At 42.3% G+C, this 23,990-nt stretch overlaps 3 protein-coding genes across 3 annotated transcripts in view; 1 reads left to right on the top strand and 2 right to left on the bottom strand.

The window, feature by feature from the left end:
* Positions 1-4,706: 4,706 nt before the first annotated feature.
* LOC128297938 (uncharacterized) lies at positions 4,707-6,777 on the bottom strand. Its single transcript, XM_053033655.1, has 2 exons — positions 6,471-6,777; positions 4,707-5,637 (listed from the first exon to the last, which is right to left on the bottom strand). Exons 1-2 carry the CDS (start codon positions 6,599-6,601, stop codon positions 5,334-5,336), a joined length of 435 nt encoding a protein of 144 aa, XP_052889615.1. The 5' UTR covers positions 6,602-6,777; the 3' UTR covers positions 4,707-5,333.
* Positions 6,778-10,077: 3,300 nt separating this feature from the next.
* LOC128297754 (salivary glue protein Sgs-3-like) lies at positions 10,078-11,603 on the top strand. The gene is made up of 3 exons (XM_053033446.1): positions 10,078-10,197; positions 10,305-10,372; positions 10,496-11,603. Exons 1-3 carry the CDS (start codon positions 10,115-10,117, stop codon positions 11,302-11,304), a joined length of 960 nt encoding a protein of 319 aa, XP_052889406.1. The 5' UTR covers positions 10,078-10,114; the 3' UTR covers positions 11,305-11,603.
* Positions 11,604-15,791: 4,188 nt separating this feature from the next.
* Positions 15,792-23,990, bottom strand: part of LOC128299205 (sodium/calcium exchanger 3) — a 98,172-nt gene continuing 89,973 nt past the window's right edge. Inside the window, exons 5-9 of the mRNA XM_053035096.1 lie at positions 23,636-23,735; positions 23,452-23,568; positions 19,721-19,879; positions 19,477-19,648; positions 15,792-19,408 (exon numbers count right to left, since the gene is read on the bottom strand). Coding sequence (XP_052891056.1) covers positions 19,204-19,408; positions 19,477-19,648; positions 19,721-19,879; positions 23,452-23,568; positions 23,636-23,735 — 753 coding nt within the window. The 3' untranslated portion in view covers positions 15,792-19,203. The remainder of the gene's footprint in view (positions 19,409-19,476; positions 19,649-19,720; positions 19,880-23,451; positions 23,569-23,635; positions 23,736-23,990) is intronic.

Below are 23,990 nucleotides of genomic sequence, written 5' to 3'. Positions count from 1 at the left end.
AATGAACAGGAGCGCAGCCATCGGAAGCTGATGCTTTTAAGGGTGTTCACAATGCACGCGTGCAGTTGCGCAAATTGCAGTACGCATTTTATTCGCCACTTTAAATTGCAACAGTATTCTCTCTTTATGTGATTTGTATTTTGGAGAATGTTGAGGTTTTGCTGAATTTATTAACAAATTGTGCTAGAAAAGGTCTTGTTATAATTATAAAATAGTATCATTAAATAATGTTCGTTCTATTAATTCCTTCATGCAGACAATTTAAGCATGGAAGTACGAACAACGCCTTGAATAATTATAAAATTTAGCACAAATAATATCATTGAACTTGTTTTTCGCGTTAGATCACACCCTTAAATGTGCGGACGACGGTGCATCTAGTTGGCTGTACGGTGCATTCACGTCCCGCACCAAACAAATTGCAGCAATGAACGCAAATGCGCATGTTCCGCAGCACGCGGTGGAACACTGTGGAACGAAAAGCGTGGAAGGAAAAACACTCTACCATTCGGGATAAATTGGTTTTTCCCCAAATCGTTAAATGGACGACGGACCGTTGGACCTTTAGAATTCGGTTTCGCTGTGCTGGCTGGCGTAAATAAACCAATACTGGGATGTCCTGTGCCTTTTTTATCCCCCTCGCGAGCAATCGTCGAGGCGTTATCGTGTTTGTTTTGGCTTGCTGACGCCAGTGATCATTTCACCCGGAATCGACCAGGCAAGCAGGAATAAATGGTACAAGTGCATGAACAAGCGGGTGGATGATTCATTGAACCGCCGATGGGGGTTGTTTGATGTTCTTTTCGGTCGCGCTTGCTTGATAACGGTGGGAATAAGGCTATGGTCTTTGGTGTTTTGTTGTGAGGGTTGAGTTTTAATACGAGATTTGTTGTATCTTAAAATGGAGATTTTTTCTCGTTATTTATAAAAATAACTAATAAATTTATAATACATAATAATTCACAACTAATATTAATAATCATAATAATAATAATAATACGAAAATAAACAAATAAATGACTTAAAAATGTTATTACATACATGCTTAATAAATGATAAAACACTTAATAAATGTGATTTTAAATCGATCAAAAAAGAGGGAAATTAAATATAAACCTAATGCAAGATACCTTAATATTTATTTCCATTACCGACAGTTCTGTAACAGACCGCCACCTCAGTCATTTCAACGTACACTTGTATGCTTACATCGCGTCATTTCACCCCAAACCTTTGTCGTACCGAGTGTGATGGGGTGGTTACCTTGGCTACCGAACACGAGCTCGGTGCCCGGTGCTTTCCTGCGCGCCTGGTATTGTGACAGACGAAAATTTATCGCTGCTTCATAAAGACCGTCACGGTTGCCGGTGTGTGTTGGTGCTTGCGATACTGTGAGTAACGAGACAAAACACCTCACCCGTGGGGTTTATTGCCAGGTCAATGGGATTGTTTGCGTTGGAAAGATGAAACGGGAATTGATGTATACAGCGGAAATTATTCGCCTTCCTTTTCTTCTTTATTGAGGGAAATTTCCGGTTTTACTTATGGGGGTGAAAGAGAACAAATTGCACTAACGAGTACCCTGTGTACGTAGAATAGAATAGCATTGGAAGAGATAATAATATTTCTCGCTTCTGAAATTAAATAGATCAATGAACTGTTAAATTTTATAAAGTTCGTTTTAATTTATTCTTGCTCTTAAATGAAATCATCTTAGTGCATATTGTGCAAAACATAAAATAAAACATTCGTTGCCTTCCCTATGCACCCCCGTCAAATCTGACCCATCAAAGGAAGCTGGCAGTTCATTCACCACCATTCATTAACAGTCTTTCTTCGTTTACTTCCAACTGACCATTACGCCGTCCATACGCCCTTTCCTGATCTCAGCAAGCAAAGAAACGACACATCCGCCCCTTATGTTTCCCCCTGCACAGGAAGTTTCTTCATCTCTACTCTCCTCACTCCTCTCACCACCCCTTTACTACCCTTATCGTAAGCAATTTCCCGAACATACCGGAATAAACCGGGAAGCGGATTGTGCCACAGAGTAATTAAAGCATTTTCCGTGTTTGGGGCAACCGTTGTATGTACAAGTGTATGTGTGTGTGTGTGTGGTTGAGGGAATTTTCTTATTTCCTCGCACACTGGAAGGGTCGGGGATGCTTCTTTAAGGTGGGGGAGGGTGAACTTACGCTACCTGCTACCCGATCCTGGTTACCGGGGAAAATTCGAGCTTAATGAGTGAAAATGAGCCTGTTTTTCAACCGAAAACCGGGCTTAATTAAACACGCTTCGTGTTTTAATTAGTGACCCCCCCACACCCCCCGGAAAATCGGTGTTTTATGGGGAAAGTGAAAATACAGTGTCGTTTACGTTGGGTGGTTGTGTACTTTAGCTTTCGGTACTTCGAATTTGATAGAGCACGTGGAGTAGTTTTCCGCCTTCTTTGATGCCTTTTGCAGTTGAAGCGTAATGTAGTGTAAGCAGGATAAAGCAGCGCTGAGCTACGACGATTGCAGTTTAACGATAATTGAACAAATATTTGTGAGGTAAACAAGTGTTTTTTTTATCATCATCGACTTGTTTGAAAACGTGCGTTACTTTCTTGTTCGATAAGTAGAGTTGTTGAAACAGCGCTGTGTTACGCCTCGGTTCCTTTCAAGGTTAATTGATAAGGTGTCTTCGCTCAAGTGCGTCGAGTTTGCTAGAATTCTGAAGTACATTGATTGTACCTAATTATTTCACGAGAAGTGTCTTCGATGTAGTAAATTGAGCACATGTTCTTTGCGCCCGAAGGGAATCACCCGATACGGATGAGCCACAGTGATTATGGGTGGAATTTATCGCAAGAAATGACTAATGCTGTCAATAATAACATAGCTATACAACATTGTTATGAAAATGATTCTAAAGTTGCTAAAGTATTTATGTCTTCCGCACATAGTTTCTTTACTTTCGTAAAATTTTCTAAACAATACAACGCATCATCCTTAGTTGATGCAATTTGCGGAAAGGATTTCCCCAATGGGCCGTCCGTTCCCACAGATTCATGTCTGACTAAAGAGCAAATAAGAATTACATCATCCCGTGCCTTGCTTCGTAAACAAAACGAACGGTCAATGTAGCATAATTCATTGTTTGATTCAGCACATTCCCCCCTATTTGCATTGGATTATCTGTGCTGCGTAAGCCAACCATTTCGTGAGCCGTTTGCAGTGGCGGGCTTTTGTGACGGAGTGACGGAAACCAGGAAACGGCACGGACACAGATCAGTCTCGCAAGTTCAATTCTTTTCGATTGCCTGGCTGCCGATGATAACGAAGTACAGCTGTTGCCTTATCGGTATGGCAGAAAAAAAAACACATATATAAGCAGAAAAAACAGGAAAGCTGTACGGTAAGGACCTTGACCTTCGCACCCGCCGGAAGCTACGCCATCGTACATGGGTGGATTTTGCCGGATGACGAATCTATGGACCGTTTGGAATTACGTTTCACTTTGTATGTGGTATGTGTGTCATAACTATTCGCGTTAAAATTGTGTACTTTTGATGAACTTTTATAGTTTTTTGATAATATTTAACGTGTAGATTGTAACTAAAGGTACATAATTTATGATGAACATAATTTACTACAGAGTTACTACTCGGAAAATTGTCTTTTTTTGAGCTTAATCAGTTCACATACATCTTTATTTAAGAATTTCCAAAATATTATATGATATTCCCTATTCATGTTCGTCTTTTTGACTATGCGACTTGCTGACGGTGATCGATTGTTCCACATATGAGATACAATCCATTACTTTCCGAATGTTAGGCCCGAAATGATTGGACAGCGAATCTATTAGGATATAAAGATTTCTGCGAATCTATTAGGATATAAGGATTTTTTTCTATTAGGATATAAGGAAGTATAGCCAGACTTTGTTGCAAGAGACAATCCTAATGTAATTTGATGCCTGATGATTTACGATATTTATGTAACTAGGGGTGATCCGAAGGTATATTTGATAGCGGCGCCGGTCTTTACACGCAAGGCAAATTAAGTCAAAGAAAGACAAAAATGGTAAGCTTAGACCTCTTGAGATTGTTGAGCCGGAAGAGGACTTTGGACATATTAGCAAGAACATCACGACAAAAAGGGGTCCAAGACTCAAAATTGAAGTCAAAATCAAGGTTTTTTTAATGAGTTCGGTTTTTAGAAATGTAGGGACTTTTAACTTATTTTACTTAAAATTTTTCCTTAATTTATAGCAAGGTAATGTTGTTCAAGACTTGTTAGTATTCCTGTAAATTTCATACATTAAAGGGAAAGCGAATAACATTAATTCAAAAGATGAGAATTTCATTTTAAAAAGACTATAAGATTTTTATACCAATATTGCTTAGGTTGTTTTTCTCTCACAACTAATGTAGACGAACACAAATACTAGTTAAATAAAATAAATAAATAAATAAATAAATAAATAAATAAATAAAGAAATAAAGAAATAAATAAATAAATAAATAAATAAATAAATAAATAAATAAATAAATAAATAAATAAATAAATAAATAAATAAATAAATAAATAAATAAATAAATAAATAAATAAATAAATAAATAAATAAATAAATAAATAAATAAATAAATAAATAAATAAATAAATAAATAAATAAATAAACAAATAAAAATAAATAAATAAATAGTTATTTATAGTCAAGTAAATATCATTCGTTTATTTGTAACATTCTAATCTGTCCTTATAAGTACCGACTCGTTCTTGTATAGAAAAAGCTACGATTGCACCTAATCTTGTGTTGCGTCGCGTCAATGCCATCCCTTTGCAGGGGATGCAACGATCCGTATCAACACTGGCAATGCCCATTTGTATACCGTACCATAAACAAATCCCTGAGATGAGTAAATTTCCCACCGAGTTACATCATCTGCTTACAGTCGTTCTTTCCAGTCGGCGGTGAAGGAAATTTGAGCCGTGTTCCGGAACAAAACATCTCCATTCGAACCGCATCGATCGACCGAGCGATTCAGCACCGTTACACGATCCGACACTCACCACACGATGCGCTATCGAATTCCGGTTTTCCGCCTGCTCCAATCGAGCCCTATCGTGACACGTGTCTGAAACACACACACTTCTCGTTGCAAATGCGATATCAGGTGCGAATTGCACTTTTTGTTACGGGGTGTCGTCTAATGATAATAAATAATTTCTTCTTCTACCGTAGGGGGAATCACATGAACGAGCGGGATCACAGCGATGCGAGTAAAACCACTATGGATGCTATGCTATAAATCAAAACCGAAGCGACCAGCTGTACCGTGTCCTTTACGAGGTTGGTTGATTTAGCAAAGCAAACACGATCGTAGCAGGCGTGCTTGGTTCCACGTTTGCGAAAGGATTTGTGGTTGGGCTGTCGGGGCTTGTTGTTGTCGGTGCAACTGTAGCGTTGTTGGCTAACGAGGCACCACAAACGTCATGTCGGAGGGCATCGGCCGCTATGTAGAGTGAAATGCCCAGCGCAATCAGGCAAACGATCCAGCAGGTAGCAAAGCATCCGTACCGCATCTTTACCCACCAGGGGTCGTCAATGTATTTGTTCAGCTCGTCCTTTGTTAGTGCATAGCTGTCGCTGCAATAAAACCGAATAAAGAGAGAAAATTAAATGTTTGGTATATGTTTTCCTGCCTTTTACGTACTAAACTGTTGGGACACGCTTGTCGATATAATCATTTGAGCAGGTTTTAATGTGTGCCTTTTACTGTCACTCATCAGTATCTTGGTAACCACACGAGTAACGCTGATTGTATTGGAAGGCGTTACTAGGCTACGCCATCATGAGCTGACTGCATTTGTGTTGGTGAAGGATATTATATAAAAAATTGGATTAAATGCTGATTAATCCTTACTCACTCTTTCTCTTTCTCTCTTGCACGCTGAATGCAACTCATTCGATGGTAACCTGTTTTTGGTGCGTCATCTTAAGATAAGAGATGCGGATGTGGGTAAAGGAAATGCTGGTAGCTTTTTTTCAATGCAAGGTTGGGCTTGGCGCTCATAAAGACGGAACCATATCAAACGGATGCGAAATCTGTACTGCTACTAATCAATCAACCGGCGAAAGACTAATTCACACGAAGCGTTGTACAACGAGCAGTTTACTTCGCTGTTTGCTTATCGTACCGTCGCGTTACCCGTTTTGTATCGATAACGATCTGTGCGGCAGGTCGTCTAGGCTGAGATTGTGGAGTGAAAGGGAAGCGAGGTGTTGCGGAAACGAACTTGTTTAACACATTGGTAAACAGCTCTTCATATTAGTGCTGAATTCGATTGATTGGTTGAAGAGTCGACCACTGAACACCGGTAAAGCATCAAGATGCTTGTCACACACAAGCATGTTGCATGTCCAATCCGACAAGTGTTTCACTGATTTTACACGCAATACAATCGATTGCCGATACTTACTACTCGCTCAGTACGCCATTGTCGTTGGTGCTGTTGCTGATATTATTGTTCACATCGTCCTGCGGAATGGCGATGCTGTACGTCTTCTGGTACTCCTTCGGCAGCAGCGTCGTACGTTCGTTGATCGTCATTTTGTGCACGGAGCTAGGTTATTTAATCTCACAGTGGTAAAATAAAGCAAGCTTTACAACGAATCGCACGCACGCAGAAGAAGAAGCTACACAGATGCTACGCTGCTGGTATAGTACGGGCACTCGTAGCACAAGACGCTCGGGGACAGACACGCTTATAGTAACGATGATTTCGCTTAGCACATGTCGACTGCAGCGGTGGCACAGCGGTTGTGCTGGTATTTATAACAGTCGCCTCTCGGGAAGATCACCCGGAGATCGCTCTCGCACGATCACCGGCGGTGGCTCTCTCTATAGCGCCGGTAGAATGCGTGCAGCATCTCACGCGTTCCATTGGGTTGCGTTTTTTTTTTTGGGGGTGAAAGAAGCGAGCCTGATAAGTGAGCCGCACAATGCTCTACACCAAGCGTTCTATCGGCGAATGTGACAACGCTTCAAACGTCACTGATAACGGGCGGGCGCATCGTGAATCTTCGGTGGGAATAAATGAAAAATGAAAAAATAAACTCGTGTGCCTTTTCAGGGTCAGGATCGTGGCGCATTGTACTGCCTTCTTCCGCATTTCGTTGTACAACGTGCTAGGGGTATATATGTAATTGACTTTTTTACCTAATAGACGATAGGGATAATACATTTTTATAGCGGTTTAGACTAATTAATTTCGTATGATTTTTTTTCTAACGTGTGCATGTAAAAACGTTATTTTTTATTGAGGTTTACCTTTGTAATGTTCTGTCAATAGGAGCGTTGGTGATCTTTGGCAAAACGTTATTCTCAAGCAAAGGGAAAGAATATTTATATCAAAGCCTCGCTCATTCTGGAAGATTCCTTATTCCTCAAATGCAACCAGGTTTGAATGACGCTTCCGCCATCTTTTCCAGGTGCTTCTTCACTGCTGGGATTAATTGCTACAAACTCCAAGAGGATCGAGAAGATCACATTATCCCGAGATCTTCATCTTAATTCTGCACTTTACGTTGATTATTGCAGTTCCTGAACGATCAGTAACATAACTTCTTATCTTGCTCCAGCAGTTAGAGTGTACTATAAAAGTCAGTACGGCTCTATATCCAGAACTCGACCATCGGTGGAACACAAAGAACCGCAACATGAAAAACGCCTCAGTTCCAATTTGGTCCAATTGCAGTTCAAACAAAGCCTCGAAAGCAGTAACTGATAACGTTACCAATTGTCTGTGCACAATAAGATATTTACAGAAGACCAAATAATGTTGTATTCACCACTAGGAGGCGGGGAGCTTAATTTATATCTTGATATGTTGACTCATTCAACGCTAACCAACTAACTAATTTCTATTACTTATAGAAATAACCCAAAGAGAAGCTCCCGAAGAATGCAGTGCAGCGTTAGAAGCTCCGTTACTTTCAATGCTGTGTAAATTACAAAAATCTTACTAAAATGTTACTAAACAGAACTATTTTAAAGGCGTTATTAAGCGTTATAAAATGTGTTAAGTTACTTATTTAGATTGGAGCCGGTAAAGGTATGCTTGGCAAAACAAAACCAAAATCGCTGCTTAAAACCCATCAGCACATTGCCGCCAATATTTCACGGCTTACTATGGTTATTTTTTCATGAAAGAGTGATTAACTGTTGTAGTTTGACGTAAAACGTCGTAGCGTGGCGATATTGTTGCCAAGCATTTTTTCACATTCTAATCATCCTTTACATTCTAGTCATCCTTATCAATGAAACGATTTCTTTTTCGTTCCACTCGCGGTGCGTTCTTTTCCACGCCGCGATCAACGTTTGCATTGCATCACTCCCAAAAGTTTGCCAAATTATTATGCTGATAACCTTCAGTGTTTTATGAGCGTGCGGTAAAGAATTCAGGTAAAGAACTTGTGCAGTGAAGAATTTTACGGGCACGATTTCTTAATTGCCTTTGATCAAAGCAGCTATTTGGTGGGCAATTTGAAAAATAACAACGTTTGAAGGACGGTTGCAAGGCTGGTTGGAGGTTTTTAGCGACGGCACACTACATGATGATACGCACGAAACGATATCGGGAAGTTTAGTGCGTAATCGTACAGGGGAGCATCTTTCCCACGATAAAATCCGCTTCGGATTTAGATCGAGACGTGCCGCAAACAGCGTAGATGTAGATGAACCAGCGCTAAACAACGCTGATTATATTACCGTTTACGGAGCATTATAAATTTTCAAAAAGCGTTGCCAGCGTTACGAGGAGGAGTGGACAGAGTTGTCCATTAGCAAAACAAAATCAGCATTCAGCAACAAAACACATTTGTAAGTGTTGGTCGTGGCTTTCCTTTCTTACCTCATCGCGTTCCTGTTATCGCTTCTGTATTTGGATGGTTTAGGGCTGTATATGGCAGGTGTCATAAATAAAATCAGCGTCAGTAAATGGTGAAACGGGGCGGTTTTACGTTCGGACACTGGCCATTTGTCGAGATTGGAGGGTGTGGTGTTCCCGAGGTTGGTGTGAGAGGGCTCAGGGTAAGGGATCCCATGTATGTATTCAAGCATGTGCTTTGGGAAAGTTGTGTACATTTTAGCACAACTTAAAAAGATTAGATTGCGGGGCTTAGCTGTACCGATCGATCCACTCCACTTTGGGGATGTAGTTACAACTGCATCTAAAGTGCGTACACAACAACCCCATTCCATCGATGCGATTTTCACTATCGATTGGCAATGCTGTGCCGTGTGGCCAGGCTCTTCAGAAGCCCACCAGCTGGCCGGTTTGCACCTCGTCAGTCCGGCCGGGAATGGCAACGCAGGGGTTTACATTTTTTATCAGGTTTCCATCAAATCCGGGTTGGGTTGTTCCCGCAACCGGGCGAACAAATGGATGATGCATCGAAACGGCCGGGAGGTGGTACGATCGATTTTGCGGAAAGCCGTGAAGGTACTTGACTATGGCCAAGGTTATAATTGCCCGGATATGCGGAGCCGTGCTGTCGTTAGGCCATCCGTACTGTGTGCGCGCGTGCGTCTCTGTGACCGTGGCCGTGTGAAACGGTGCAACGTTCTACGGTACGGTACGGACCCCCACCCTCAGTGTGTGTATGTCATTTAGGCCAAAATGGATTGCGGGTGGAAAGGAACGAACAGCGCGAGATAAGGTACCATTCGAAAGGTACTTTTCGCGACATCTGCAACATGGTGCGGGTGTTCTACCCGATGGGTGATGCGCTCTGTTCTGCTCTGGCTCTGAATGTGCCCCGGATGCGCTATCCAGGGGGGAGGGGAAGGGAAGCGGAACGAAGATTCTCGTCCCACTCAATAAACGGGGTGACAACGGCAACGACATCGAACTTTATCTTACAGCGACACACTCGGGAGCTTAGTGTGAACTTGATATCGGCAAATTGGAGGTTACGGATGTAACGGCTCTTCAAAAGCAGCGTATCAATCGCCAATTGGCTGCAGTATACGTTTGGCTTGCAAGGTGGCAAGGTGCTTAGCAGTTTCGTGTCTCATTTCATCGATCGTGTTCCGAGTTCCGGGTGTAGTGCCGTAGCCGTGATGGATCTTCGTACAGTGATGTTGGTGTTGGCCATCGTGGCCGTCGCAATGGTGACCAGTGTCCCGGTGGATGATGAACCGAGGTATGGCGAGGTGAACACTGTCGAGAGTGTGTGGTGAAGATCGCGTTATGGGGAGTTTTTGTTTTACTAATGTTCCGATGGTTGCGCTGGTTGCGGTGTGATTTTAGGAGAGGACCGATAATTATCGACGCCCAATTAGCAGCAGCAGCAAAACGTGCTTCAATGTATAGGGAAGGTAAGAAACCTGTAGATAACCTTGAAGGTACCGTACCGAAGACAGGTTTCTGCGAAGATGGATACATGTGTGGTTAGTCTAATTGGTTGCACTGTGTTTGCAAATGAACATTTCAATTTCAAGGGGAATTAAGTACGCCTGATTCAGTTCAGCGAGACGATTCAACTACCGAAGAGGAAACGACAGTCGATCCTGCACTTACTACTACGACAGTTGAGCCTGTGACTCCCGAGAGTACAACTACGATCGAGTCCACTACCACAGAGGAAACCACAGTCGATCCTGAAGTTACTACTACGACAGTTGAGCCTGTGACACCCGAGAGTACAACTACGATCGAGTCCACTACCACAGAGGAAACAACAGTCGATCCTGAAGTTACTACTACGACAGTTGAGCCTGTGACTCCCGAGAGTACAACTACGATCGAGTCCACTACCACAGAGGAAACCACAGTCGATCCTGAAGTTACTACTACGACAGTTGAGCCTGTGACTCCTGAGAGTACAACTACGATCGAGTCCACTACCACAGAGGAAACAACAGTCGATCCTGCAGTTACTACTACGACAGTTGAGCCTGTGACTCCCGAGAGTACAACTACGATCGAGTCCACTACCACAGAGGAAACCACAGTCGATCCTGCAGTTACTACTACTACAGTTGAGCCTGTGACGCCCGAGAGTACAACTACGGTCGAGTCCACTACCACAGAGGGAACCACAGTCGATCCTGCAGTTACTACTACGACCGTTGCATCAACAACTGTGTCAACTTCAGCCACAATAACAACCACAACCGATGCAGCGATAACTGGTGGCAGCACTACGATCGATCCGGAAACCACAACACAGGGTGCTAGCTCGGTTACTTCCTTGGGTGTTGCCCTACTAACTGCTGTTGCACTGACCAATGTACTTCGAGTACACTAGCGCAGTGTTAGTGACCAGTGTGTGTAACGCATATTTGTGTAAGATAGTGGTAGTGTTTTAGTATTGCCAGACAGTGGAGATGATTGGAAGATTTAGGTTTCATATTAAAGAGTCGAACGTCTGTCGGTGGTGTGCTAATTGTGGTTGAACTCGAGGAACTAATTTGAAATTGTTAGCAGTTAATGGAAAAGCGTGTGAGTGTACGTTAGGCTTTCGTGTGTACGTGTGCCAAGATGGATATGATATGATATACAAATACAGTAACGATTCACTGTTGAAATGTGTTGTTTTAAATGGATTCTTAGTTTGTGTTAAGCATGCACTTCGCCTCTTATAACACTTATTTGGCTGTTGAAAATCAATTTTCCATGATTTATCTCGATCTCTCTCAATCACGAACCAGGGCTGAATGATTTTGAAGAAGAGTTATCTGAAATATTAGAATGATAACTCGTGCATGAGTGAATCAGTATTACCTAATTCGTAGACGATCGCTTGATATCCGAAATGAAGGAAGAGGCAGTTCAGAAAATTTCAACCATATTTCATAATGAGAAAGAAAAGAAAGCATAAAACGACCCCACGGATTACCTAAAGTCCTCGGGATTAACGACGTTCTTAATGCGAACTTATTATCAAGAGTTTAATTTTTTGTAGCTTGTGTAAACTAGGTCTCTTGAAAAAAAATGAGCTTGAGAGCTCAAGCTTTGCAAGTGACGAAATATTCCGAGGGTTTTTTTTTTAATTTTTGAAAACAGAAACAATACAATAACGACTAAAGGAAAACAAACTGAACTCTGTTAGGAATTGCTATGAAGAAAGCAAGGCAACTAACTGGTAAGGGTGAACATACACGATAGCAATTTTCCGCCATCGAAAAATTTTCACGAACTGTCAAAAAAAGTTTCACAATTGTGAAATAATTCTCGGCCTGGGTTGGTTAAGCGAAATTTTTCATGTTTCAGAAAAATGTCATGTTTACATCGCGTTCAGACCTGCTAAGATTAGTTGCACACCACTGAAACAAGCGTTTGACAGTTGCGGTTGAGCAAAAATTGCTATCGTGTAAAGGCGCTTTAAGAGTTCTTCAAATTATTGAATTAATGATGAATAAACGTTGAGACACAACTAATGCAGGTGTAGCGAGTATAAATGATCGAATGGTTCAAACGTAACTCGACGTCTTCAATGAAGGACACTGTACCTGTTGGTAGCCACCGGAGCAGTTCATAGTATCGTGTGTCTAAACTTGAATAAAACGAAAATTGTCATGAAATTATTGACGAATTCTTTAATCAATCGACGGGGAGACAAAGAGAAAAGTTTCCGGATATTGAGCAAATAGCATATGTGTACAGAAGTTTTGGGAAAAAATAATAAGGGTCACCCTGTGTCAAGAAGGAAAATTATTATAGAGACGTCACGAAGACGAGCGAGGGCGGTGATTCGCCAACCGCCGAGAAGTTCAGATCTAATAAACGAAATACACTCCACTCATTGTGTTGTCTCCCTTTTACATATGTATTAGTTTCATTACCTAAGTCTCTATTGACTGCATGGATGAAACACCAGGCACCTCCATTCAGCAAATTGATTGACGCTGTTCCAGCTGCATAAAGCTTCACATAGAAAAAAATAAACGGATTCAGCACACATTTGTTCCGCTTTTTTAAATAATCATTTTATTGATCTTTCTTCTTTCATCATCATCATCGTCATACACATTCAACACGGTTGCATTAAATGTTCATCCTAGTAACATTAAACGCCATAATCGTATCCTCCACGCAACCTAAACTATTCGCTGCTGCAACAGTTGCAGCACTTTTTTCTTGCATAAATTGTATGTGTGTGTGTGTGTGTGTGTGTGGGTTTGCGGATGATTATTCTTCTTCCAAATACACACCCACATACACACACACACACATACACACGCGCCGTTCGTGTGTTGTTTCCCAGCGTCAATTACAAAACTTCGGTTTATAACAGAAAACTTTAACAAATTCGTTTATACTCTCTTGTTCACTGGTGGTTTAGCACATAAAACGTTTGCCTTATTAACACACACACACGTACACGCACAGTCAAAACAGGAAAAACACAATCATCATTCTGGTGTTACCACGCGTATTATCTCTTCGTGATCTAATCGAACTTTGGCTTTTCCGTGTCCTGCTGCCGTTTATTTGTCGCTTGCAATTGTTTGCTCATCCTTTTCTTTCTCATTTAAATCTACATTTGTGAAGTACGGTTCAACAGTGCGGCTTTTGGAAGTTTTGGGTGTGTTAATGGCGCTAGAACGGAACAAATGTCGATGGTTGGAGATGAAACGGCGTTTGGTAATTGCCTGTCTGTGTGCCTTCGGTGTGGGCGACGGAAGTGAGGTTAGGAAAATAAGGAAAGCGTTTTCACTACGTCGCTTTTTGCTTTCTGGTAGCTGGTTACTTCTTCCTTTACTATAGCCTATGTTTCCTCGTGGGTAGTTTTGTTTTGCACCTTTCTGTTCTGTTCTGTTGCATTTCTTTGATTTTCTTACGGTTCAGCACTCTAGTTATCTGTTGTTTTACTCCATTTTGTATTTGGTTGACTTCCTTTTAAATAGTTACAAGCACTACACAAAGAGAAAATGTTCGAAAAAGGGATAATAACATCGTGGCAATAGTTTGTTTGTTTGTTTTTTTTCAATAGCGTTAGTTGGTAGGGGTTAGTAGTGGTAGTTGTAGTAGCAGCAATAGTAGTACTTGCATTTTGTGTAGTATAAGTGGTCGTGAGAAGCAGGCTTTTTTTCTTGCAGCAAGATATTATCCATTGTACATTGCAATTCTTTTTTTGCATTTCCTTCATTCGTATGTTGGTTCGTGCGCTTCTTTACTTATCCTTTTGCGCTTGCTGCTTCCTTTTTTGAATGGTTTGTTTTGATTCGATTTTCTTACTTTTTCATTCCGTTTAATTCGTTAATTTGTTTCCGTTTGTTTCTTTTTTTGTCTTCTTCGTTGCTAGCTTTTTTTCTTTTGTTTTGCCTAATTGGTCTTTACATTTATAGATTTGCCTAACGTTGTACGTTGATATAAAGGGTAAGTTTATGATTCCGAAAGATGCCGAAAGGTAAATAGGTTGTAGCAAAGTACAAAGATGTAAGAAGGGGGTTTTGTTAAGATTTAGTAGTATTCGATTTGTTCATTTTTACTAACATTCGCTTTGGGAGTTTTTTTTCCTTGTTCATTTGCTAGGGTTGCGTTTCACTATAGACACTTGTTACATCGAGTAGTACAATGGAAGTTTTCATGCAGGGTTTGTATATACGCGAGCCATGTTTGGGGAGGATTTTTTTTTCTTAAAGGATTATTAGATTCTTTCTCCATCTTTCTGTCCCTCTTTCTATCTTTCTATCTCTCTAACTTTCTGTCTCGTTTGCTCACATTTAATATGTAGTCATGTGCGATTGTGCGCGCACTAGAACAGGGTATGAACACCTTGAACACCTTGCAGTACGGTTTTTTTTTCGTGTGTGTTTATGCTTATACGGTGCAAAACAATGTTACCTAGCCGTTGGTCACGTGTTTTCGTGTTGATTGGGTTGTTCTTGAAAGGTGAAAGTACACGAGATTGATTATTTGATATGGGGAATTGGTAACGAAGCCGACAATGTCGAGAGGATGAGGATGACCAAGAGTACGTTGAAGTGTTCCTTTTGTTCGGGGAGTTTCCCCTTACTTAAACCTACTATCGACGGTTTTGTATCGGTATGTATCGTAACCTACACGAGAATGCACAGCGGTCCATCTTTTTCTTTTCGTCTCGTTGTTTTTGGACCGGAATAAAACTGAAGGAGCATAACTCTGCACGCCCCCAAGGTGACAAACGGACCGTGTTTATTGAGTATGCTTATAAACACACCAACATATATCTGATCTTCGTTGGTCTTACATGACTTTACTTAAGAACTCCCCCTTCCCGAATTTCTGTTGGCCATCTATTTCGCTGTTCTGATATCGGATCAAGTTTATTGCCACTTGTTTATCTCCTGCATCTTTCAGTAGCTCACTAGCAGTGCTCAACACCCATCTATAAACACACACATGCAGGGATATTGCGATGAGCTTTATTTGTGTTGCTAAACCTCGCGTTACAGCGGCTTCCTTTTGACTAACCTGGCTAACCCAGTCTTATTAGTAACACTCTGTGTCTCTCTCTCTATCTCTCTCTGTCTATGTTTATCAATCGTCTTTTGTCGTCGTTCTGGTTTTAAATGTTTTGTTGTGGTTTATAATTTTGTTTAACGTAAAAAACATTGTTAAGAATGTTTAAGAACACACCCACTGTTATATAGAAACCGCGATCATCTTCATCACCAGCAAAGCGCGGTGTGTTCTGACTTTCTTTCATTTCGTTCCAGTGAGAAAGTGAGCCCAGCAACGCCATTTTCGCTGCTCGCATTTTCCCCCAACAAACGCACAGAAAAGAATGCACCAAACGGAACGGAGAAATCGACTGATCGTTTATCTTTATTTGTTTAAACTATTGTTTGCAATGTTTTCATTTGTTCTTGCCCTCCAGTTTTGCTATCGATTGCTTGTTTTGTATCCAGCAAAAAAAAAAACAAAACCCCCTCATCCATATTCGTTCCATTCCAACTAGCGGTTGTCGTTGTGCACAGGCATTTTTCGCAATTAAAAGTAAGTAAGTGTCGCTTACTGTGCAGGTGTGTTGTTGTTGAACTGTGTGAGGGCCACCACGTTGTATCGGTCTTTATTGGGTATTGCAACGACTGGACACGTAACAAACTACACTGAACTGAACGGTATCTAAGGATCGAAACAATAACAACAATTCCGATTGTAGCGTGGCGTACGCTATCGCTACACGGGTAAAACAATCCACCTGGGCGCACGCAGACGCGATGGGAGAGAAGGATGGCTTAACGCTTACTACGCTACAATTTAAATACCCTAGAAACGAGACTTACGCGGTATTTAGAGTTCTAAGTAAATTCTTAAGTTGTATGCAGTTGTCGAAGAATGGAAGAATGGTTTCATTGTCTATATGTGTGCAGGTGTATACCGTTACCGATACCCGGGACGGGCGGTGGTGATTTTGGTTTTGCCATGCGGATAGTTACTGTAGTGGTGGTAGTCGTAGTTATTGCTTTTCAAACGCACCTTCGAACGGATGGAAGGATGCAATGGAGGCGCCCGGTCATTTTGCTTCCGGGCAGCTGGGAAGTATTGAATTGCGGGTGCAAAGAATTGGTACACGCAGCGTTCTGCGAATTTGAACACCTTTCCCGCACGGGGGAAAGGGGAGGGCGTGTTGTTAGTATCAACATTCGAATGAGTATTAGAAGTACTTGCTAAAACAAACCAGCGTCTGCGTCTTTATGAAGGTTTTTTTTTTGTTCGTTTCTAAACTAATAACGTATTACTTCGTAAGTGTAATCGAAGGAGAAAAAAGGTTGCGTGACATAATGCTAACTAGTGAGAGGAAACCCCAGTGTTTCACGCAAGGGTTGAGTTGCAATCATCATCGCGAGCTGATACTTCGAACTCCAAGCTAAACGAGGACGGGATTTTCTAGGAAACGTGGCAGGAGTTCTGGGAGTTTTTCTGAGTGATTGAAAACACACATACACACACACACTCACACACATACACCTTGCCCCTCTGCCGACCCGTTTTTGGACCCATGGTTAGATACGGTACGGTAATCGTGGGGCTGATCCACTGTGCAGCTGGGGCACCGATATGCACACTTCACAATAACCGCAATAATGTTCGGCTTTTGTGTTTTAAGCTTTGCTTGGTCGATTGTTGTTTTGGATTGTTAAATTTAACGCTAACGCCATTACGGTCTAAATCGTTGTAAAACTGTGTCCTTTCGCTTTTCTAGTGAACTTTTGAATTTTGCAGTACTAAACACCCATGGTGGTCTAAGTTAGATCGTGAATGAAAGAAGGTGTAAAATCCAAAATTTTGAAAGCATACAAAATGGCCGACTAGGTGCATACAAGCGACCTACAAAGTAAGCTTGGTTATGAAAAATGTGAAGCATAAACTGATTGTCCGTACCTGATTCTTGATTTTGGGGATGTGTTCGTTGGTGTTTGTTTGTTTTTTTGTGGTCGCTGTTGTTGTTCTGTTAAATGTGTTTCACCCTTCCTTGTGTGTGTGTGTTTTTTTTCTCTTCTAAATATCATTATTTACAATAAGCTACAATCTCTTGCGACAAACTAAACTTGAGCAACACACTTGAACGATCTTTGGTTGGGTTTGGTTTCATTTTTCTTCTTTCCGATGTTTGTTCGTACCACTAGAACTATGCTAGAGACCCTCACAAAATGGCGTAATGGCGCATTAAATTCCGCTTTCGCAATTTCTTTCCGATTTGGGGTTATGTTTACACACATACACACACACGCACACTTTCACGCTATTTAACGAACATCCTCGCTGACTAGAATGGTTTCGAGGCGGCTTGGTTTGCTTTCTCTTCGCTCTAGCAAACAAAAAAAAACGTGGTGCATTTTACGAATAACGAAAAGAAAAGCATTTCCTCTTTCTCTCTCGCTCTCTTTCGCCCGCGCGCTCTCTGTTCGTTTCGCTTTGTCTTTGTGCCGCGTACGATCGGTGTACGGGAGGGTTCGTCGTAAGAGTTTTAGCTAGCAACGTTACAAAACCAGCCCTTCCAGCTCCGTAAGGGACATGCTAATAAGTATATCGTACCAACTATAAGTAATATCTTCCTGTGAACCCCTGTGTGATTTTTTGTCGCTCTTGCGTTCATGATCGTTTCTATTCGCTTTCCGACTCCGTTTGCTTGTACGGGGAAAACCTTTGTCTACCACACTGCTAGTACGCATTCGCACCCTTATATACTCTATACTACAAAGTTTCAACAAATTTGGCATATTGTATTTCGTGGTAGTAGTTGGTAGAGTCGGTTTGCTCTTTTGTCTCCCTTTACCTATTGAAGGGGATCCATCATCTCAACATGCTTATACCAGCGGATGCTAATTAGTGGTTTCTACTGCTAGTACACTACACTCGCACACCGCTTCATCGTCCACCGGCTTTGTTTAAATAGTTTTCTTTTTGTTTTCTTCTCTTTTGTTTTGTTTGTTTTGCTTAACAACTAGCACGTAATAACGAATATAACTACTTATACGCTCTAACGCATTCGCTTTGCCACTTTAACGCCTGTCCACTTCTCCCTCCCCCTGCTACCCCGTCCTCTTTCGCTCCGTCTCTCGCTTACGGTTTAAAATTACATTTACAAACAAGAACCTAAGGCGACACCGTCTAAGACACACGGCCTGCGGGCAGGATAAAACGGATGCTTTTGCAAACTCGTAACGTTAAATACAGAGGAAATGAAAGACAAAATATCGAAAACAAAACAAAAAAACAAAGGCAATAAAATGTAAACGGTACTAAATAATTACAAATCAAAACAATAAACACCGGCAGCGTAACAGATCGCGATCGTGCCGGCAAACTGGTTCAGCGCAGTGTGTGTGTTAGCCTTGAAAGATGTATGTATGTATGGGGTTGTGGAAAAGGGGATTCGCGTTACCTTAAAATTGTCTTCATGTGTGTGTGAGTGTTTTTTTTGAAGCTATTCTTCGCGATTTCATCCGAGCTTTGTGATCCGAGCAGGACATCAAGTGTCCTGCGATGCGATCGGTCTGGATCAAAGTCTGGATGCTTCAGGGAGAACGGATGAACGGATTTTTGTTTTCCTTCATCTGATCTGGCAGCACAATTGTCGTTGACTTTTGGTTGTTGCTGTTGTATTTTTTTGTTGTTGCAGAATTCCTCCACTCCACTTTGTTCTTCGGGTTCTTCTGCCTCGTTCTCCTCTCATACTACCTCGCGTTTTGCGGTGTACACCGTTGGACACAATTTAGAAACCCTTGATGATGCCGTAAGCCTCCAAGCTGCTGATCAGCAGGTACACGATCCACAGCGAGAAGAAGAATATTGAGGTAACGATTTTGGCTTTCTTGGGACCACCGAGCTCTCCGCCAATTTTGGGATTCCTTCGGATCATCAGCACAACGATCGCAACGAGCGCTTCCGTGCAGAACAGCGTCACGGAGAAAGCCAACCTAAAACGGTGCAGAAGCGAAGCGGTTAGTCGGCCATCTTGTGCCACGGGGCGAGTTGCCACACTTACGTTCCGGGCTCGACTTCAAACTCCCGTCCATGGAAGCTGTGGTAGCAGGCAGCAATCGTCCAGGCGACACCGATGCCCAGAAACACATTGACCGCATTACTTCCCGTCACGTTACCGACACTCGCATCGGCGTACTTGTCCTGTATGGCAGCAACCTTACTGGCGAACGTATCTGTAAAATGGCAAATAAAAAGGGATTGCGCTTAGTTTGGGCGGCTTGATGCGTTGGCACGGCTGGGCGTACCTGGTATACTCGTTCCCAGCGCAACGAAGATAATGGCAGTGACTGAATCCTTGATGCCGAGCGTACAGCCGAAATGTGATGCTACGTCGCCGATGATGGCCGTCACGACACCGATGCAGAAGATGGATACGACGAAGCACAGATATCCTCCGGACATGTCTGGAATTAAGCAATGCAGCGAAGACGGGAAGGGTAAGAAAAAACATGAAGAATGCACTGGGTATGATGCATGAGATGACCTAGCAACTCGGTCAAGTGTTGCCATGCCTAAAGGGCGCCAGGGCGCCGACACACATCCTCCCGAAGAGCCCTTATGCTAATGCAATGGTTCGGTGCGTGTACGGGCATATAAAGTGCAGCACGATACATTTCCCTGCTGGCCATCGGCTTTTTTCTCCCTGCAATGTTTTCCAACGTATTCTGTGAGTACTCATTTGGCTACTCGAGATCTGACGACTAACGGGGTCATCCCTTCCAATGGGGGATGTTTTGATAACACATGCGCTGAGTGCCAAGTAGCATTAAGGCAGTGTGGAGAGTAGATTAAAATGTACCAAAGAATACCTTTGAAAAGGCTAATACTTCCTTCAACAGCACGATTAACCAGCTCAATATTCCGACATACTTTTCCTGCCTAACACTCGCTTGTTTAAAAACTTTTCCCAACGAACATTCCAACACCTGCTCGTGTTATCTCGCGTGTCCCACCGAGAGCAACAGCAAGTGCAGTGGGCGCAAAACTTTGACACAATTCTTGACAGCCCTTCCCTTCGCGGCGCACCAGCACCAACGGTGAGGACACACCGTGTGTTGTTCTTTTGGATAGCTTTTTTCCCACCCCAGAAAACCCGAGCATGTGTGCATTAACGTGCAAGTTTACGGTGCCTCTCGGTTTGAGCGGAAGATTGATTGATGAATTGGTGCGGTGCCATGCTTGTGGCATGATTGATGGTGGACATTAATCCGGGCGAGATGGGAAGTTTGTCACATACTGAAGGATTATCCACCGGGAGACGTACCAGTTGCAGTTTGTGGTGCAGCGTGGTGATAATGTTTCCATGATTATTAATATTATCGTTATCGATAAGCCGATCATGGTTCGTTTGTACGGTGAACACGTGAGCTGGTAATTGAAACTCAACGATAAAAGGATATCCGTCAGCGTCGTGCTGTCCAACCGAAGATGTGCTGACTGTCCGAGTCGTACCCGGCAAAATGTTCACCGCGCATCGGAGTGCATCAAACCGGAGTTGTTCCGCTTGACGTACCATGTTGCCACATGCATGTAAACTGCTTGCAAACAACGTTTACTCAAACGTACCACCCAGGGCAGTGGCAATGGAATACCATTGCCGTCCCCCAGGAAGGTGGTTAACATAACCTTGCATAGTGGTACGGCGTGTGGCGGCACATTCCGGCAGCAGAAACACGTATGATAGCGTACGAAATCCGTTCGGGGTTGTGCGGTTGTGGTATCAGGTTCCTGTAGGTGTGATTTATTTCTGCAGGACCACGGGACGGGTCATGGATGCACCAGACCATGACTTTTGCAAATGGTCGTGTGACAGTTTTCGAATGCCACCAAACCACAGCCAGGCACGGGAAAGGATCACATTCACCACCCCAGGACGGGGCGAATGGATAACGCCAGGCACATATATCACTTTTCCACATTTCCATCCATTACAATTGAATTTTCCATACCATAGCAGAGTGGCCAGCAAAGCGGTTTTGTCTAGCTGGTGTCCGTAGACCCGAATGGGGTACGTTTAATGGATCCATTTTGAGGAATTCTTTGGCGAGGAACTTCCAGTGGCGCTTAAGTTCGTTTAACCATGATGTAATGGGGGTTTTATAAACTGTTTTATGTTGGAATTAAAGTCAACTCTTTTCTAATGAGTCTAATTAGTTACATTGTTTTAGTAATTCTCCTAATAACTCGTAATATCGGAAGGTTCTTCTATTTAATTTATTACTAACATGGACATATTTCGATCTACATCCAAATAATGCTCATTTAAAGAGCATAAAATATGTTGATATACATGTTAATAAATGAAAAAGTTATGAAATTATTCTCTCTGAATTTATGCTTGATTATTGTAATGAACGAGAAGCTCAGCCATTGTCGTGTGGATAATGTTTGTTTCCAATGAACTACATTCCATGTTTTCCAAACTTAGACAATTTATTCAGTTGATTGAGAATAACTTTCGGGTGCAGAAAGTTTTTCCTTCGCGTAAATTCTTGAAGGAATGAATCTTCCAAGGATTTCTGCAGAAACTCCTTGAAGTTAGTATTTTCAATTCCCAATGCTCAACTATTGATCAGAAGCACGGTTAACCATTGGTGCTCTGGTGGAAATAATCATATCCTGTCAAAAATTCTTCAATAAGCAAGAGTCCCAGCAATCCAAAGGTTCGTTATGCGAAGTTTAAAGAATTCTACAGAGTCTTTTACAGCAATCGACAAATCAATATGTATTACTGGAAGGTACTTTTGTCAGCTCAATATTTGCCCACCACTCGTACGTATTTGACTAAAGACATATCAAAGGAAAGGAAAATATGAGGCCATCTCACAACAATGCTGAACTTATGCGACGTTCTAGTGTAGGAGCCACGCAAAACCATTCAATTGGTACGGTACAACGCGTTCAGGAAGCGCTCCAGAAAGGCACCCGGCCAGTTCATCACCGGCTGATAGATACCGCCCGGTGGGTGTGTACGCCGGATAAAAAGGCATGCTATTATGGCAGTAAATTCCGACTCTTCCCAAGCAGTTAGATGTGGGCCGTGCGTCAGCAGGTGGGACACGCAACGGTGGAGTAATAGGATGAAAAATTCTTTTCCACCGTTCCTCCTGGCTAACGATTTATAAGGATGGCCTGAAATGAACCCCGAACCGACCGGGCCTTTATGAATGGAGCGAAGCAAATATGGTCTCCGCTTTCGGGTTTCGTGTTCCGTTCAAGTTAGGCAAACAATATTACGCACCGTCATCTGGTTTTGGGGCCGCGTACGGTTTGTTATTGGTTTAACGAGTCTGAATGGAATGTTTATGTCGAAGCATTCTCGCTGGAGTGCGTTTGGAGATTTGTTTCTACTTTTTAGCCAGTGCATGTGAAAATGTTGGAAAATGTTACAAATTTTGTAATGGAATCTTCCCCGAATGGCATCTTAAAGCCACGCATAACGATGTGTAAGCACTGTGGCAAAAACCTTTTTTTGTGGGGAAGATATTATCTCTTCGCTTTATTGGCGTGCAAAATTTTCATGAGCGTTCGTTTTTGAACGTGAAACATGAATGCGTCAAATGAAACGGATTTTTTAAAAATTTGATTAACATGACCACTGTTTTTACTGTGTGCAAGCCGGGGGTAGCGCAAAACGGATGTCTCCCACCCGAACCCTTTTCTGCAGCTCGAGATTAAATTCATCAAATGAACTCAGTTAAACAGTCTCGTCTCGAAGCTGTGAGACGATAAAAGCACTTCCTAGCGAACACTTTATGATCCGTTTGCTACGAGCGCGCTCGAGCATAACCGTTTCGTGTAATTGGGTTACACGGCTAATGGAAAGTTTTAATCAGTAAAAGGACCGGGCAATAATGAAGCCGCCTGAAATGGCTGCCCATTTTTGATGTACGCTTGTCAGCTTATTACGAGCGCACTACACGATAATGATCGACATTGACGATAACCAAATAGGACAATCGTGCGCGTAACTTACCGGTTGGTGGAATAAAGGCAAAGATAATCTTCCAGAACAGGGTGACAAAGTGCATAATGTAGTCCATACAGCTAGGCGTCGGTGGCTCTTCCCCTTCGTTCTCGCCGTCATCGTCACCTAGAGCGCGGAGAAAGAACTGTAAACCATTCGAGCATGGATGGTATGGCCACAGCGTAACACTTACCGGCGCTGACAGTCATCGCTTCAACGAACTGTTCCTTCCATGATGAGGTACCGATCAGGATGGAAGCATTTGCACGCTGTACTAACTTATCTACGGTGTTCTGATAGGGTAAGGAGAAAAGGAAAGTAGTTTTACAATTAGAATACGTATTTATGTACTGATTTCTTGTAAATGTGCGAAGATCTTTGCTTGGCGGAGCTGTTTGCGATGTTTATTTTTTAAACGCCTAAATGTAGGCAACGCGCAATGCATGTTTGAAATTTAGCTCTAGAAAACGATTGTTTGTTTGTTTGTTGATGGGGCTAGAGAGATTTTGAGCTACAAACGATGTCTGACCTTGAATGACGAATCATTT

The sequence above is a fragment of the Anopheles moucheti genome, chromosome 2, assembly GCF_943734755.1.
Source record: "Anopheles moucheti chromosome 2, idAnoMoucSN_F20_07, whole genome shotgun sequence".
In the NCBI taxonomy this organism is placed as follows: domain Eukaryota; kingdom Metazoa; phylum Arthropoda; class Insecta; order Diptera; family Culicidae; genus Anopheles; species Anopheles moucheti.
Note: the sequence above shows the minus strand (reverse complement) of the source record. Positions and strands in the feature narration are given on the sequence as shown.

Coding starts and splice junctions, on each gene's coding strand:
- LOC128297938 (XM_053033655.1), bottom strand. CDS start 6,601: ATGACGATCAACGAACGTACGACGCTGCTGCCGAAGGAGTACCAGAAG. Junction 5,638..6,470: donor AATGGCGTACTGAGCGAGTA/GTAAGTATCGGC, acceptor GTTTTATTGCAG/CGACAGCTATGCACTAACAA.
- LOC128297754 (XM_053033446.1), top strand. CDS start 10,115: ATGGATCTTCGTACAGTGATGTTGGTGTTGGCCATCGTGGCCGTCGCA. Junction 10,198..10,304: donor CCGGTGGATGATGAACCGAG/GTATGGCGAGGT, acceptor GTGTGATTTTAG/GAGAGGACCGATAATTATCG. Junction 10,373..10,495: donor TGCTTCAATGTATAGGGAAG/GTAAGAAACCTG, acceptor TTCAATTTCAAG/GGGAATTAAGTACGCCTGAT.